The 18,883-nt window shown below is 36.8% G+C and overlaps 1 protein-coding gene across 3 annotated transcripts in view; it reads left to right on the top strand.

Moving 5' to 3' along the window:
• Positions 1–200: 200 nt before the first annotated feature.
• The window catches only part of NETO1 (neuropilin and tolloid like 1), a gene marked incomplete at both ends in the record, with an annotated part of 68,255 nt that continues 49,572 nt past the window's right edge, over positions 201–18,883 (top strand). For all 3 annotated transcript variants that reach the window (XM_080610226.1, XM_080610227.1, XM_080610228.1), the window contains 4 exons: positions 201–228; positions 3,752–3,805; positions 5,563–5,700; positions 13,799–14,047. In XM_080610226.1, coding sequence (XP_080466352.1) covers positions 201–228; positions 3,752–3,805; positions 5,563–5,700; positions 13,799–14,047 — 469 coding nt within the window. The remainder of the gene's footprint in view (positions 229–3,751; positions 3,806–5,562; positions 5,701–13,798; positions 14,048–18,883) is intronic.

The following is an 18,883-nucleotide window of genomic DNA, read 5'->3' on the forward strand; positions in this document are numbered from 1 at the left end:
GCTGGCGGTGATCATTTGAAGGCGGTGAGGGAGAGCGAAGGAGAGGAAGGGCTGCTCCGCTCTGCTGTGTGTGGGCTTAGGGATTTTTTTTTATTATTATTTTCTTCTTTTCCTACTTCCATCCTCTTCCCGCCACTGGAAGTCCTCCCGTAGCTAAATGGAATTAGTGGAGACCGAAGCCCCTTGTGTAAGGAACAGACATGACCCATGGGCGCAGCTTCTTTCACAGTGAGTATGCCCCTCTTCCCGCCCTCCCCCGGCCAAGCTCCGCCGCCGCGCTCGGGCTCCTGCCTTGCGCTGTCTCCACAACTAGCGTAACGGGACGCTCAGACCTCCGCGGCGTCGGGTAGACTCGCCCCTGCACAGGCACTAACCCTTCCCCACCGCCCGCCGGTGCAGCGGGAGGGAGCCGATGTCTGTCAGCGCAGTGGGGCGGGGGGCACGTTCCCGCAGGATGGGGGGTCCATCGGGGCGCGACGCACCTGATGGCTTTCAGCGTGGCGGCGGGAGAGAGGTAGAACGGCCCCCGCCGTCCGGTGCGGTGCGGTGCAGCCGTAGCCGGGTCTCGAAGCGGCTGGCATGGGGCGAGTGGGAGCAAGGCAGCGCCGAGTGCCGCGGCGGGGGCGACTACAGCGGGCAGGGATCCTGCATCACGGATCCTGGCGGGGTGGATGCTGCCGCCCGGGGCGAAATCCTCCAGGAGCAGCGGGGAGGCACAAAAATGTAGCAGTCATTCGTCGAAGACCCCCGACGGCCCCACGCTGCGTGGATGGGACCCCGTCTCCTGTCTTAGTTTTGGAGAGTCCACTGTGCTGAAGGGGCCTGGCTAGCCACGGTTCCTTCCAGCACCTGTGTGTGCCCGCACCTGTACAAGAACAGCTTTATGGCCAGGTAGTGCTTGTCCAACAACTCTATCCTATGCTAAGTCCTCTCTATGCCAAGTCGCAGCCTCCAAAAAGCTGGCCAAGAAGTAAATCTCTTAATGTGTAATGGAAAAATGCACAAATCCAAAAAGATGCAAAGATCCGTAATTAGAGTGGAACTAGATAGCATGATTATAATTACACCCATGATTAGGAAAAAAAGGGGGAGGAGGAAGATGAGAATGCAATGAGAAATTTAATGGAAACTTCTTTAAAATAATTCCCTAACCCAAACAATCACAATATTGTTGCCGTACTGTCAAAGCTTCCCAAGTGACAGTTTTCAGTGAGTGAATATTGTATGGTTGGTCTCTTTGGGGTCTTTCTTTTTTTTTTTCCTTCTTGTCTGTGAGAAGCACTGTTCTTTTCCTGTGGCTTGAGGAATAAAAAGACAAGGGGTCACAAAATAAAATGGCCTGCCTTGCCTAAAGTAAAAAATACTGTGTTATCTGTTTCCCATAAGGCCTGGAATTTTAATTGCTTTCTGGCCATATACAGATTTTGGTGATGCTGGTGTTAATGCCACTAAATCAGAAAGCTTTCTCTCTTATTAAAATATGGGAAATGTTAGATATTACATGTCCAGAAAAAAACTAATGTCTTAGTCTCATCTAATGGGTTTGGTTATCAAGATTATTTTGACTCCTTAGTAGTAATCAACACTGACATGATGGTATGAAAGCATAGCTCCCTGTTTTGGAATAACACCACTCTGTGGCTTGGAATCATCCTTTCTAGCAGTTACAGCTGGAACTGGAAAGACCTGTGTTTTTTCTGTCATCTCGGTAACAATATATCTGTAGCTTGGACCAGCTCTCTCCTCTGATTTTTTTTTTTTCAATATAGAAAAGGAGGGGAGAGCTAATAGTTAAAGGTGTTTGAAATGAACCTGTAAGAATCAGATATGAATTGTTATTCATTGCCTCAGAAGAAATATTTCTCGCTTGGGTTTTGTTTGGCTGTTATGCGCCCTATTCTAGCTCCCATAAATGTGTGGGCAAGAAGAACATCATCAGCTGGTTCCATATTTTAACACCAATCCACTTTATACTATTGGAAAATTAGGTTCTGACTGGTGAGGATTACAGGCATAGATGCAGCATGTTCACTGCATGAAACACAGCTAAAGTAAATGAAAAACTTCTAAACTGGGTGAATCCTGCATTGCGTTAAGATTTTGACACAGCTGGTGGGGACAGTCCCAGCTAGCACATATTTCCAGAATCCTTCCCTGAGGAGAGTAAGGGCATGAATGACTGGGCAGCATTCAGATCTGAGTAGAAGATGTAGTGTTCTCGCTGAATGTCTCCAACACAGAAGTTTTAAACTACCAGCTCTGCCAACATCCGTCTTTGTTAGCTGAGGGATTCAAAAAGACACAGTGACTGTAAGCCTGACCAAGAAATAGTGAATATGCTGCCAAGTCTTCATTTTCCCAGAACTAAAGCCTTTCTGTGTTTAATAAGATAGCCGTCATCCATGCGTCAAACCTTCTGTCACATGGGACAGGGTCAAAGGCATAGAAATAGAGATCCCAGTACTGTCAGAATACTGGAAATATGGACACTGGCTTCCTTCGGGATAAAAGTTGTGTACAATTTGCAGTGTAAAAGCTGAAAATCATGAAAGCACCATCTTTGAAAGGGTCATGCAGGTAGCTAGTTGCTAGCCCATGGTGACTTTTGGTGTGTCTTGGAAGTAAGAAGAGGAAAGCATGTCATTTGATTACGTTTGTTAAAGACCACAGGTCCATCAATTCCTCATCATAGTCAACAATACAAATGGCAGCTGATCAATCCAAAATGCTTGGCATAAACACACAACTTCATTTCCACTTTAACTTCAGTATGTCTGGGCTTAATGCCAAACTAGCTAGGGTCAAAACCCCAAGCACTCCAAGAACTTATGGATCTGTTCTCTTATGCTTTTGCTATCCCACTTTCTCCACAAAAGCCAATGAAGATATGGGTAATGACAAGAAAATGCTATAATCAGTGCATGATTCATCAGATAGCTACCTAAGTCACTTCGATTTTCCAAAGTAGTGTCGTTATGACTGGCCTAAGTGGTTGTCTCTTAGCCTTTTCTAGTTAAAATGTTTTTTTTCAGAAACTCCCAGAAACTCAGGAAGTATGTCCAGGTTGAAGCCCATCTCAAGGAAGGTCACATTTGTTCCCAAGAGGCATAGCTACCCTGTCATGGTTAGAGATAGGAGATTTCTTTTGCAAAATGGCTGTGGATTCCATGCAGCACAAAGCAACATCCTCTCGACAAGTCAAACAAACTAGATTAATGAGACTGTTAAGCACACACAATGATTTACTTCACTGGGGATTTGCAAATGCTTTGATAGATGTGAAGAACCCAACCCCTCACTTCTTCCTTACTCCCAGCACTCTCAAATTTTATTACGCTGTGGTGAGAGACATTAGTGAGTCCAGTGGCACTGAAACTTAGCAGGGCTTTGTTAAAAGCAGCCACTTTTCTATTATTCCCAGGCTATGATTATATAAATAAATATTGGTAAGGCGTTTTTCTGTAATACTAAAAAAAAAATAAAAAAAAATAAAAAGGAGAGAAACATCAGTGCCTGGGGATTTTGTGTTAAACCCCAAAAGTCTCCTCTTTATTTGGTTACTTTTACAAAGTTAAATATTTGCTTATACAAAAGATGCAATTTTAAGATGCAAATAAAAATGAAACTTTTTTTACAGCAATTCTATTTCATTTGTATTCTTCTAAGATAGTTCTTCGAAGGTAGATGTTTACAATTGATTTGATTGCAAGCACTATCACAGTGTGATATTTAACGCATGTTTCTTTTTCAGTTGTAGCAAGTCTAATCATCTTACATTTGTCTGGGGCAACCAAAAAAGGAACAGGTATGTAAACTTCAGACATTTTTTTCAGACATTATGTTAGAGTCCAAAGTATGAATTTGAATTGTTAATTCAGTTCTTGAAATTTTTAGTAGCTCACCTACTGCCAGTGTCTGTCCTTTGTTCGTGTTGAGTATTAGTGTGCCTGTACATAGACTCATAGAATACTTAGGGTTGGAAAGGACCTTAAGATCATCTAGTTCCAACCCCCTTGCCATCAGCAGGGACACCCCACACTAAACCATGCCACCCAAGGCTTCATCCAACCTGGCCTTGAATACCACTAGGGATGGAGGATTCACAACTTCCCTGGGAAATCCATTCCAGTGCCTCAGCACCCTAACAGTAAAGGATTTCTTCCTTAGATCCAATCTAATCTTCCCCTGTTTAAGTTTGAACCCATTACCCCTTGTCCTGTCACTACAGTCCCTGATGAATAGTCCCTCCCCAGCATCCTTGTAGGCTCCCTTCAGATACTGGAGGGCTGCTATGAGGTCTCCACGCAGCCTTCTCTTCTCCAGGCTCAACAGCCCGAACTTTCTCAGCCTGTCAAAAATCCAGTGGTACTTTTTTTTTTTTAACAAGCTAGTGACCTGTTCCACAGTTAGACCCAACTAAAGACTCAGCCTGATTCTATCTGTCTAAAGACTGTAAAGTACTGCTGCTTTCATATTGGGAAGCCCAGTTTGGGCACTGAGCTGTTTACGCTTAAGATAGCTTGTTGAAGTAGAATTCAGAATCTGAAATTAGGTATCATGGGTGTATTTATGCCGGATGGGGATAGAAAAATGTTCTTAAAGCCCAGCTTGTAAAGTGTGTTGAGAGCCAAATGGACAAAGCTGCTAAGCACAGTGTGTGTATGAACTTGTGTCTTAATGATCAGTCGTTGTAGGCCTGAATTCAATTCAGGAAATTAGAAACTGTGTTGTACTCAACTTGAATACAGACCAGGAAGAAAGAGAAGTGCTTACAGAGCATGAGGCAGATCTCAGGTGGTTAAAATCATTGTAGGAAGGTACCTCTCTCCCTTCATTGATCGTAAGTGAGAGCCTCAAACAACACATCTCTGCACATCAAAGGCTTAAGTTAAATGAGGCACTCCTTGGACATAGGTACTTCATTCACAGCAAAACACAAAAGTCCTCTTCAGGTACCTGTATGAGGTCTAGAACCTACTACCTTTTAATACCAGCATAGGTATTTTCCCCTCTGAAGAAACCATCTTATTTTAGCCTACTTGTTAAAGCATGATGCCCAGAAAGTGATGCTTCATCTTCTTCAGCCTGAACAGACTCAAAACTTTGTCTCCAGGCGCTCTGCCAGTGTGCAGAAAGGAGTGCAAGAGTTTCAGGGCTAGGAAGAAAGCAAACAAGAAGGTCTGACTCTGCTCTCTGATTCATCTAGGAGGAGGAAAGTTGGGGCTGTGATTCCTGGTCTTAGAGCTATTTATTAATGTTATAGCAAATAGCAAGAAAAAACCTAGAATCCAGGAATTCCCCCATCTATCTCTGTCTGGTGAATATAGAGTCAAGCTGCTACAAATTTAAAAGAATTTATATATTCTATCATAATTCTCTAAATTTTCTTGATTTTGTGACTTTGATGTATTCCTACATTAAGGCAAGTAGCTTGCTGATTGCGTGGCTTGCTGAAGCCACTGACAGGAGGAACTGTTTTATTGTCTAAGAGAGTTCAAAGTGTCATAGAGACATAATAATTTGTGAGCTAATTATATAATGCTTAATGTGATTATTTCACAGAAAAGCAAACTACTTCCGAAGGACAGAAACCAGTGCAGTGTGGAACTTGGACAAAATATGCAGAAGGAGGCATCTTCACTTCTCCCAATTACCCCAACAAGTATCCTCCTGACAGGGAGTGCGTCTACATTATAGAAGGTGATCAGCTGAAGAATTTTATATTCAATCATCACTGTATAAAAACCCCAAGTGTTTTATTTTATTATATGTGAAAAGAAGGTAAAGCGTATGTGACTGTGATAAATCTTTTCAAGAGACGAGATTTAGAGACGCTCCCTTCCTGCACTTTTTAATTTTTTTGTTTTGATTTGGTTTGTCATTTTAAAATTTTGTAGTGCATAGCAAGAAATATTCAAAAAATACTTGATTTTTTTTCCTTTTTCTGAAATCTCTCATATATTAGTTCAGGTGGTAAGTATGCATGATTCACTTAGTAATAAACACTATACATTTTATTCCAGGATATTCAGAGAATGAAGAGAACCTAAAATGCTGTAAGATGACAGAAGAAGGAATATTTTAAAGTTAGTAAAATGCAAACACAGGAAACAAAAAAGTTTTTGAATTTCATATGAATTCTTTACATTTCTCATAACTGAATCAGAGATGATATAAAAGTTTAGTATAGTAAGGGAAAAGTGTGTGTGTGTATATATATATATGTAAGGCAACGTATAGTAAGGGAAGTCATTCAGAAAATATCCATATAGTGAGTATAAAAATTTTCCATCTGATTGTTCATGAGAAATAAAAATAACCAGATTAAAAAAAGCCCCAAGAAAAAAAACAAAACCAGAAAAGAATAAACATTAAAACCAAACAGCTGTAAAACACAGCTTTCAAAGAGTAGACAATTGCAGGCGTGGAGGTGTTATAACGAAAGGCTAGAGGTGGATTACAAGCAAGTTAATGCAGTTTCTTTTCATGTCTTAGCACAATGGATGTTGAAAGGATTATTGTAAAAATGAATCAGTGGAAAGTAATGGAGATTAGATACTGTCAGAGCTTAGTAGCAGAAAAGATGGATCAGGTACAGAATGTTAAGTCATCAGAACCAAGAAGGTTCATTCTTGAGTTGTGAATACATGCAGAATACAACACTGCTGCCTGTTCTATCCATGCTTGATTGGATAAAATTATCAACTACAAATGATGGACCCAGCAATTACAGAAATAGTTATTTTACTAAAGATGCAGGTAGTACCAACAGAGATTTCCAAAGGTGTATAGTTAATTCAAATTGAGTTAGCTGGTTTAGACCCCCCCAACTAGACCCTTTTAGAAACCAGTTTGCCTTTCTGAATCCGGTGTTGAGTTACTAAAATATATTTCATAAAAAAACTTCAAGGGGAATGATGGATAGTAAATATTTTGGTTAGGAAAATAAATCACAGCCAAATGACCGAGATCTCTGAATCGCACTCTAATGTTAGGTATACTGACTAAAGTCAGAAGTAAAGAGGTGATTATAAATCATGAAGTCAGACAAACTCTTTAAAGAAAATTTATGTCTATTCACTCTTCCCATTTGAGTCTGAAATTTAAGCAGATGTATGGTAAACGTTTAAATTCTTTCACAGTTTAGTAATTGAGCTACAATAAAATTAAAAATAAAAAAAACCCCATAAATATATAGGTTCAATATGTACTACTACTTGGTGCTATATATTTTATGTTGATCCAGGTCTCTTTTACATGTATTGATAAAATTATCTTTCTGACATTCAAGGACCTGAAACACAGAGATGTGTTTTATCATTAAAGAGAAAAGGTGTGGGGAAAAAAAAAAAGCAACAAACTTTTTTTTTTAAACACTAGTCCAGTATTTCAGGCCAGAAGGTGTTCCTCCTTTTAGTAAGAAAGTGCCTGAAAGTGCTTTACTGTAAAGACCTTTGTCTTTATTACAGTAATTAAGTACTTATGAAAACATAAGTTAATAAGATGAAAGGTGGCAAAATACACTGTTGAAATAACCTGATATAGAAGAGCTTAAATTGGAAATACCTAAGAACAATTTAGGAAGGAAAGTTTTACTCAATCAACTTTTATGGTGAAGATGAAATTCCATGTTGATGAGTTTGGAGAGATGTGTAGTAAAAGAAGTAATCCAAACTTAACAGACATCTTGATATAATTTATGGGAGAAATCAGTCCGGCAAAATCCAGTTGCACATAATTTCTCATGACACTGATATTTTCTGCTTCCTGCCCAGTCATAACAGTTTTAATTGCAACTGGGTATTTTAAAGCCCATGATGATAGCAGCTCTATTAGTATATAATGTGATGAAAACCATGCATAATGCACAACTTATTCAACTCTCATCTTTCCATGTCTATTTCTGTCCTCTAAAAAGGTCAGGAATAGACATATCTGAGAAACATCACAAAAATAAATGGAGATGTAGTAAGATGTCTAAGAATTTATATTTTAAAATGTAGCAGTTTTAAAAAAAGGCAAAAGGAGAAACACTGAAGGACAAGAAACACTGTTTGTTAATTTTGGTCAGTTAGTTGTCTATATTTATTCTTTTTGCAACATATACAAATGACAGAATAGTATAAAGAAGGCTAGCAAATGAAAACTTTTTCCCATATGTTTTTCTGTGGAACTCATTGGCATGAGATGTTGAAGTCAAAGGAATGCAAAAAAAATCCAAAAGATTAATTATTTTACTAATAGCAATATCTTTGAGGTCAGATAACAATCTATCTTGTGGATAATCCTTGCTAATCCAGGACATAAATATCAATTTTAGTGTAAGACAGAAACATCTCCATATGCATCTTATTCCTATATTTGTTATTGAGATTCAGTATACTTCAAATAGCTTCTATCTGCTGTTGAATACCAAAAAACAAACGAGGCGGACTGTCAGTATGATCCGTAATAGCATTCCCACACTGCTCTCTCTCCTTTGTGTGTCTTAGAGAGTTCAGAAATCCAGGACTGTGTATACCATAGTGACAGCTGTATGACGTGAGTTTAAATACATATATGAATCACCAGGTTCCTTCCTGCCTGCTTGCTTTTGTTCCTGCGTTTTTTGCTATCAAACACAGTCTGGGGCAAATACTTATGGCTTCCCTCAAAAACAATTCCTACTGACTTTAGTGTCCTGAGTGAGGACTCTAACGTGTAGTATATTGTAATAGTATAGAATTTCACCTCATAATACAGTTTTTCCACCCATATTGTAGCTTATCTTGTATGTGTGCAAGCCTTTTATAATTTCAAAATTACTTTGGTGAAGTAAAGGAGCGGGCAAAAATTGCTGTGATCATAGACTGTGAGTTTCTAAAAGACAAGAGGATTTCTGACTGTAGAGGCTTCTATCCTAGCAGTCAAAGGCATAAGCAGATCAAACTCAAACAGCTAGAAGTTTCTTTTTCTCTTTCTTTTTATTTTCCTTTTTTTTTTTTTTTTTTTTTTGTCTTTTGTTCTATTTTAGTAGTAATGATAATTAACTGCTGGAACAACTAGGAATTTTAAAGTCCAGATTGGATGCCTTTCTAACCAAATCCTTTAGGTCATCCAGAAGTCATAGACTCAGTACAAAAATTATTATGCTGTAAAGGAGCTTCTGGTGAGTTCTACCTGCCTTTCAAAATTCATTGAGAATTTGTTCCTTTACTGTCTCATTTGGCATATAGAAAATAGGAAATAGCTGAGTGTATGCATTAAATTCCCTGTTGGGCCCAATTTTACTCTTATTTCATACATTCATGACTCCAACCTGGCAAAATTCACAACTGCCTGAAATGACTGCAGCAGTGGCAGCATTAGCCTTTGCCAGACTACAGAAATTTTGGCATGTGTGCTCCAAAGGGAAAGGAGCAAAGGCTTTTGTTTGTGTTAAAAATATCTGGGGAGTGGGATATTCATACTTTACACAATGTATTTTAAGAATTGGTTTTGAAATCCTTCAGGTGAAATACTTGTAAGATTTTATCCATTCTCCAGTCTTTAATAATTAAATGCTGATTTAAAAATATAGGTATGGACTAAAATTGCTTTATGGAGATATGAAATACCCACTTTATATTTTTGTGGACATTTAGAGATATCTCTCTGGAAGGCTTTCCATGTTTTCACTGAAGACCATTACACTCTTTAATCCTAGATCTTTCACACGTGTTGGAAAGTGGTCATGTATCACTATATGAAGAATCTCTGCTTGAAGTAATTTTGAATTTCGCACTGATTTTTTTTTTTTTTGTGTTCAAAACAGTTTTCATCAAAACAAGAAAAGAATCCTCTTTTAAAAGGAGGTTGTAGGTGTCTTTCTTACCAGTAACAGCTGGACATCCACAAAGACCAAAGATTATTGAAAACTGTCAGTAATGTAACAGTTCAAATGGAATAGGTGTAGAGTTCAATTTCTCATTTCCATGCAGTAGATTGAGACAGATTTTTTGCTTAACTTCAGCTGTCAGATACATAGATTGAGAGGCTGATCAGAATTAAAATCCTAATTGTGTGGCTTTGCTGCAACTGTTCTTCTACCACAAGTTGGAACCCAATGCCTTTTTTTCATTGAGTGTAAAATCTCAAGACAACACTTGTGTAAGATAATTATATGAAAAATACGAGGAGACAAACAAGCATTAAGTAGTCTTTCCATGGTATTAAACATTTTTGTTTAGGAAGTTAAATATGGAAGATTTTAAAGATTTTAAAGATTTGAAGTAAAATCATTTTGTGAGATAGCTCCAATATATTTCATTTGGACTTGACAACAACTTTTCCTAAACATTATAGCCACAGAAAAAGTTCTGAAGATGTGAGTGGGCTTTACCTGTGAATAAGGATACTGAAAATGACCATTCCATCTCTCTTTTTCTGGTTAGATGACCATATTCCAGTCCAGTCTGGAATAATTGCATGTTCTGGGCTTTTTTTTTGGTGGGTTTGGTTTTTTTTTTTTTTTCTGTAGCTATATGTTCAGTAGTATTAGTCATTATTCTCGGCTTATTCTCACTGTATTTCTTTAAGTTTTACCATGACCGTTTTTCGCACACACTTTGATGCAAAAGCTGTGGCAGAAGATGTATGTTTATACAGTACCTGATCACTTTAGCTTGTGTTTGGCAAAGAAACCCTTCCTAAAGCTGGAATATAAGTGAGGATACCCTTTGTTAAAGAAATTTTACTTTTTGCTAAAAGCAAATTCAAGTTGAGAGTTTGAATTGTGTGTTTTTATTCCTTATGGTCATTTCTAGGAAGATTTGAATAATTTTGTTTCTTAGGTAGGTTATTGCAAAAAAACCCCCAAAACAATCCCTCTGACCTTTAACTCTATATATTGTACAAGTTGAAGCACAGAGGTGCATTTAAAAGCACATGATGATAAGGTGCATGGATGTGTGTACAGCACCCCTTCTTCCCTTTGCCCAGTCTTTTGTGATCACCACAGTCCGCAGTTACAGAAACACAAAACTGTTAGGAGAAAGGACATCATCCTGTTTGGACTGCCTGTAGAGCATGCTGGGACACAGGCAGTACAAATACCCAAGACAGGTCAGGAAATGTTCATTGGCCTTAAGGCTGATTGATAGATGCAATCACATATGTACAGATTAACTCATATCACCTTCCCAGTCGAGTACAGATACAGACTACTTGCAGCAAATAGTCCTTGACTGATGCGAACCACCACATCATGCCTAAGAAAGGGTTTAGGCTATTCTGACTGGCATGGCTGAAATGATGCCAGGATATGATTTTAACATGTAAGGAGTGTGAATGGTCAGTAGTCCAGCCCCAAAATTCATTCTGCAGCCTTGTTTTGAGGTGGAGAAACAGTGCTAATGAAGAGTCAGTGAGCCATTCTGAAAGTAGAGCACCCTATACACATGGGAGCTTTGGGGCAAAGTAAAAATTCTTTCTTGAGTGCTTCTTGAGCTAATGTGATTCTTCCTGATCCTCTAGCAAGAACTGAAGTTCGCTAACAAAAACCTCATCTTGACTTTGTTGAAAAATAAACAAAAGCAGAGAAAAGAAAGCTAGGCTAATACTCTGATTCTAAAACTAGTGTTTTGCGTGAGATTCAGAAAGCTACATGGTGGTAGTTGAAACTGTGCTTTTTTTCTTTTTCTCTTTCACCAAATCAATAGATCTTATGCATAACTCTCTGGGTCTGATTCTCTCTTACCCACAAAACCTCTTTTTATATTATACTGAAGCTGTAATTAGCTTTAGGGCTCCTTTTCAACACCAAAAATCATATCAAATTACTGAGCTATAACTGAGAGGGGGCCTCATGCCCATTGTTATCACATATTACATGAGTCTTAGAGAAGACCCATTAAAAGTTTAGTAACCAGTCAGCACTTAAAAGCCTCCTGTTGGTATGAAATAGAGTAGTGAAGGCCTAACTCAGGTAGTTTATAAAGGACAAATGTGTTATGTTAAGGGGGTAAGACATTTCTGAAGCAGGTATCTCTTTGTTGCCGTGGAAAGCAGAGCAGCCATGTACTGTGGTGTGGTGTCTTCATATCTACTTCACAACATTAAAACATTACAATAAAGCTTTAGGTAGGTTAATAGCATAATATTTGAATAGTTAGTTTATGATTTTCAAGCATTAATGAGCATTCTTAAGATTACTTGAAGAGTTGTCAGGATGGAATTTTTGATACCTGACTCTGCAGTCCCTAGGTGAATGATGAGTAGTTCTCAACAAATCTCCTTAAATGGAATAAAAGCATACAAAATATGATTCCATCTTGAAAGGTCTTAATTGCTCTCTACCCCCCTAGTATTGCTTAGTTAAGTTTAAATCAATATTTGTTATAAATATGTGAAGGCAAGGGTAGAAACTTCTCGATAATATTAATTGATGGTGTCTTCCAGTTAGTCAGTCTTTTACTATAATAGAAAAGATCTAATTTGGTCTTCATACCTCACCAAAGGTAGCATGGATATTTTCTTTATAAGTTTTCTTACCTGATTTTAATTTTATAAATTTTTTTTCATACTTTCAAAGTATTTTCATTTCCATAGACTGTGAATTTAATGCAATTATGTGTAAAACTTTGGGGTTTGATATTTTGCTATTGAATTTGTATGGGCACAAAAATCACAAGTTTCCTGTAAATTGGTAAAAATAACACCAGCCAATAGTAAGTACTTCCCTAAATGTGAATTCCTTCAAATTGAGAATAGGAGATAAGTTTCTTCCTTATGTTAAATACTTCAATAAATATCAATCACCCAACCATATTAACATTGAAAGCAAAGCTATTAAAATAATCTTTCTTCTCAAATAATGTGTTTTACTAACTTCTTCAATGTTTTGTATAAAATAAGGCTGTATTTATTTACATGAAATAGCTGTAAATGTGATCTGGCTGTGTGCTCTTCTGTGAAATCATAAAGTTTACCTAATGTCTTCTTATTTAGTCTATTTTAAATATTCTCTCTTCTTATGGGAGTAGTGAGCTCATCCCAAAAGATCAATTTAAACATTTCAAAATACATGCAAGATCTAGGTTCTTGTCACACTAATAGTTTTGCTATCATTTCTGTGGAAAGATATGGACAGGTGCTGCTGCTGGAGTTGCAGCAGTTTCCATGTTAAGCTTATGCACTTGGCTTGGAGTTTGATCTTGCATGTTTTCATGTGAAAAGAATGATAACTCAGGCAAAGGTCATAACAATTTCAGGCTCTTCTAATATGTGTAAAGTGTAGGACACGAATGATCCCATGAGAGGCACAGCAGGCAGTGGTACAACAAACCCTTGTCTTAGCAGGCTTTGTCAGCAAAAGCCTATATTGCACTGTGATCTAGACACTGGAGGCATACTCTTGCTATAGACAGGATTAAGCTGTTGGAACAGCACACCCCAGGGATGCTGCATCTGTTAAAATTTGTAGACAAAATCTTGAGATTTTTTTTTTTCTCCTTTACTATAGTTCAACCCGTAACTTTATTGCTTTATACAGAAGATGCCAGGGAATATTTTGTTTTAGAGATCATTCTGACTGCCACTAGCCTTAGTATCTATGAATAGACATGGGGGGTTTATGTCTAATTAAGTGACCATTCTAAAGTTCCTTCAGGGTTTGCAGTAGAATGTTGTTTGCTCTTTAGCTAAACATTAATTTCGCTTAATCCTTATCTGGTTTCTTAAGTGAGAATTCATTACATATATCTGGTTTCCTTTAATTCTGTTTTAGGTTTGAAAAGTCTTGGTTGAGAAAATAAAAAGATAATTTTCTTTTCACTTCTAGCTGCCCCTAGACAATGCATTGAACTACGCTTTGATGAAAAATACTCCATAGAGCCTTCTTGGGAGTGCAAATTTGACCATATTGAAGTACGAGATGGACCTTTTGGCTTTTCCCCAATCATTGGACGTTTCTGTGGACAGCAAAATCCACCTATGATAAAATCCAGTGGCAGATTCCTATGGATTAAATTTTTTGCTGATGGTGAGCTGGAATCTATTGGGTTTTCTGCTCGGTATAACTTTACGCCTGGTGAGTACAAACCATCATAGTTTCTGAAAGAAAGCTTTGTATAGTAACTTTGCTAGTGTTGTAGTGTTATGCTGTTGAATAATATCTTTAACTGGGACTATATTTATTATCAAGGAAAGTATTAGCAGGTAGGAAAATGATAGAAGGTACATATATCTGTTGCTTATTCAAGTAAAGCTTATCCAAAGAAGACATTTTTAGAACATTTATATCCAAGATGCTTATATTCAGCTTCTGCAGTGTTTAAAAGAATTGTTTTCAATTGAATTCTATTATAGAAAATAATTCAAAATGTTTCATAGGAAGATGTGTGTTTTATACTTCATTGTTACACTGTGCAGCTATTCTTTTAAAATAATTACTGATAAACTATTCTAATAAAAAAAAGAAGTAATTATCTTAGAAAATTCTATCACTGCTTTTCCACTTCACCAATCATTTATCCACCTGAGGAGTGGAATAGTTCTCCCTTCTCAATAAAGCAAACTATTACAAGTATTGCCAGAGGAAGTGTGAGGTTCAAATAGTAAAATGTATTAAGTATTTTTCTAAAAAGATGTAAATCTTAATTGTAATTGTACAATTATTACTTGTTACTTTAAAAATTTAATTCATTAAAGTAAAACAAAATTCATAGTCATACTTTCCATTAATTTCTCTCCTCCCCCACTTATTACCAAATGATTGCTGATTTTAAATTTCTTTTTTGGCTGGAGCCACACTATACTGCACTGCTGGATTTGATGTATTTCTGTACCTTCTTACGTATTGAGTGATGAGTCATACCTTAATATAGCTTGCTCTAAGGCACTGTAATTATTATGTAATTTTGTCTATTATGTCACTATTGTTTCAGCTAAATTATTGTATTAGGTGGAACAATATTCTTTAGCATATCTGCTAAAATTAACAGGCTCCAAATTCTGTTTGCTTAATTATTCCAGTACCATCATAGAAGATTGCAGGACTACTTGAATTTTCCTTTCTGCAGTTGTCTTTCCTTAATGCAAGGAAAATAGTTCTAAAATAGTTCTACTCAACATAGTTCAATTTTCTTTTAAGTCTTCCATAAACATATTCAGAAAGTTCAAACAGCAACAAAACAAAGAGTTTCTGTAGCAAATAACCTGAGAGCCAGATATATATATCTATTGTAAATGAAAAGACAATGGATGCAATTTTCTATATTCACACATACTCTCTGAAAAGTGACTTAAATTTGTATCTTTCATTTACCATGGCTCTGTAGGCATTTGCAGTTTTCCTCCCCACAAAAGTTCTTTGCTTTGAATTTCATGTGAATTTCATTAATTTCTTGTTTCAAAGAGTTATGCATTAGGGTTGAAAAGATGTTCATAGCACAATCTGCAGCTTATTCTGTCTAAAAACTCTCAAGTGAAAAACAATTTCATGGACCATGTTTTATCCTCATTCCTTTTCTACCATGTAAGTTGAATTTCTACACAGAGATCAATGCTGGTAAATTGTGATAGCAGCATGAATTATTCCAGAGTTCAGATGAATACCAATGTCTTCTTTTTTCTTTTTTTTTCTTTTTTTTTTTTCTTTTTTTACTTTTTTTATCTCCATAGATTTCAGTAGGAAGCTCTGTAAATGATAGAGGGTTTCTAGGAATATTGGCCAAGTGAGAAAGTGGTTAATCTGACAAGTGCAAAACAGCACTGCTGCCTCTTTGATCATCAATAATGGGAAGCAGTTCTCATTCTTCATGATTACTTGACCAGTCCTTTACTATGTAGGCATGAAAAAGGCTTGACGTTTTGAGATCTGTTGTTCAAATGTGTGCACTGGGATGGGGTACTATCAACTCATAAAAAAGACCTATGGCTTTCAAGAGTGTATAAAAGAGTAGCATAGAGAGGAATTGCCTCCAGAAATTATCACCTTAACAGTTCAGACCTTAGGTAGTGACAATTTAGGAAACTTAATTATGAACAAAGGAGAGATCAGAAGAAAATTTTCAGCTGTCCTCTCTTCAAGGAGCATCAAAAAAAAATACCTAGAGCAAAGACACACTTGGAAATTACTGGTGCCTAAAGCAGCTGAACACTATGGGGAGATACAGTTTGTTGTACCATCTCACTGAGAGCAAGCAGCGCACTCTGCCTATCTGCAGCCTGCAGAAAAGGCTTTCTTCATCCCACCAACAAGTGCAACAGAACTATGTCTTTAGTACCAGCGGTCTTTGATGTTCCTCACCTGTGTGGTTCTCCACCCATCACTGACACATTCCTCAGCTACTGCTCTTGCATTTGATATCTTGATGGGGTTCTGGTTTGTCAATAAAGACAAGAAATGTGATGTTGAATGTGTGATTGTGTAGCAAGATTTAAAATAATTAATTAAGCAAATTTGATTCAATTGGAGCTGCAACCATTTATTATTATTTGAATAGTTCCTGGAGAAGCAGGGAAAGAAATTATTTCCTGGGTCTCCAGGGTGTACAAAACCAGCTAATTGGATGAAGTGAAAAAAAAGATCAATTAAGGTATCAGGAAAAATGTTCCATTTGAAGATCTATTAGTCTGTGCAAATGGAAAGAGCCTGGTCACCTGAAGCATTTTAAAACTAGTTTGGACTAAGCCTGGAAAAAAAAAATCATGTAAAGCAATCCTAAGGAATAGGCTAATATTTTGCAATTACTAAAACTTTTCTGTTTAATAATTTCTTTGACTCCTTGACTTCTTGGTATTAAAATGTCTGGAACTCCATCCACCAATGCAAAAGTCCACTCCACAAGTCACTTAATTCTTTCTTGCTTTTACTTTCTCTTTCTTTGGGCCATTGAAATGTCTACACCTGAAATTTCATCACACATCTCTGGGTCTTTCGTTCTGTTACCGTCATTTTTCCTAAAATGCCAAGTCTCAAGAGCATTTTCCAAGATGGTATTAAATCACTGTTCTGTTTAGAAAAATTTAGGTATTACTTCAAGGGGACTTACCCTTGACAACCATTCTTTAAAATGAGGAATTTTTTTTTAGTGTAGACAAAAGTTCAGACAGAGAGATGTTTATTTGACCTTTCTTACTCAGCTAGAATAATCAGATTTCTGTTTATCCTGGTCCCTGATTTTGCAGGACAGTAGCTTAAGATAGCACATCATTACCTTCAGTTCCTTCATTTAGTAGAAGCCATCTGGGTTTTTATTTAGCCTCATTAATATAACAGTCAATCAGTAATGTTTTCCGTTTGACTGCCTGGTAATGGAAAAAAAAAAAATTCTTTATACTCTTCTGTCCCAAAAAGTAGAGTGTAAAACACTGCCTAATCAGAATAATGGGACTTTTACATCCCCATATAAGTGGTACAAGTAGCTGTAGAATGTCAGAGTAATAGAATAATAATGTCATTTATCTTGAATAAAAAAACCCACACCACAACAAAAACCTTCAAAAGCCAAATAACCCAAATCCTTCTTAATTGGCAAATTTCCATATTTTAGGACTCATGAAATATTTAACATGAATTTATAAAAAAATAGATAAGATATTGTGGAAATGTTTTGCCATCTAATGTACATATCCTGTCTTCTGTGTAAGGAAGGGGTATTTCCCAGGCATCTGGGACAGCTGAATGCTTGTGGGATGCTGCTTACTTGCTTTTATTTATTTATTTATTTATTTATCATTTATTTATTTTCATTTTCTCTTCTGACCTTGATCTGATTGCTTCTAAATTAACATCAGCAGTGGCAACAACTTTTAACCAACTTGTAATTCAGCTGTTTTGGAGAAACAGTAAACAATCTCAGAGCCATGAGACTTTGAATGAGTCAATCTTTTTCTTTTGGAATAGGAGTTGGTTTTTATGAGAAATTACTCATACTTCTTCATTCAAACTTTTGAGCCAGAAACTACTGATGCCAAAAAAAAAAAAAAAAAAAAAGAAAAAGGTATGAATATTTTTTTATTTATTACACTGTGATTTATAGCTCCCAGCACTTCCAATTGTTATAAACAGCTTCTTTGAGTTAGGAACTTCTAGTTCATACACGCACTCAAGTCAGGCACTTCATTGCCATTTACAATGTATTAGGGCATCTGGTCTTGTGAATGAGAAGGAATTTCCCTGTAGCATCTAGCATGATGCGTTTGCATGTTACATTAAAAGTCATGATCAGCTACAGAAACACTGTATTTTCAAGGGAATTTGATTTGTGTTATGCTGCTCTGTAGATTCCATTAACTTAGAGGAACTGTAGGATTAGGCCTGGAGTATTTCCTTACCATAAATGTGAGAATGTAGTGGGATAGTATGATATTTTAAAGTGAAAAATAATTCTTCATGTGGAGCAAATGAGTATGTAGAAGATCTCATGGAATTCTCAGGTCCCGTATTACCTTTTGTAATCACATACTTCTATTTTTCTTTCAAAAATACTCAAAAGGCAACTATAGAACTTCCTGGTTTAGAAATCCCTGCATGCTGGGAGTATCATATTACTAACAGAAAGAGGCTGAACAATTAAGTTTGTACCCTGTTGAGCTTTGATTAAAAGAGCAATAGAAATATAAAATATAGTTTTAAGTAATCTAAAAAGAAAGAAAAAAAAATCTGCATTAACTAGGCACATTAGAACTGTATTTGTATTTACTGTGTATGAATATCAGAGTGAAGGGGCTTTCCAAGTCATGTAGTGTTGTCTTTGACATTGGAACTGCAAGCAGCAAGATTCCAACTCATGCCAAATTTTTAAATTCATATCGTTCTATTGATCTTAAAAGACTTTCAGAGTTAATTTTAATTGGATATTTTCTGTTTCAGCTACTGTTATGGAAGACCTGTTCCAGGATCCAAATTATTATGAATGTT

The sequence above is a fragment of the Psittacula echo genome, assembly GCF_963264785.1.
Source record: "Psittacula echo genome assembly, chromosome: 2".
Lineage (NCBI taxonomy): Eukaryota > Metazoa > Chordata > Aves > Psittaciformes > Psittacidae > Psittacula > Psittacula echo.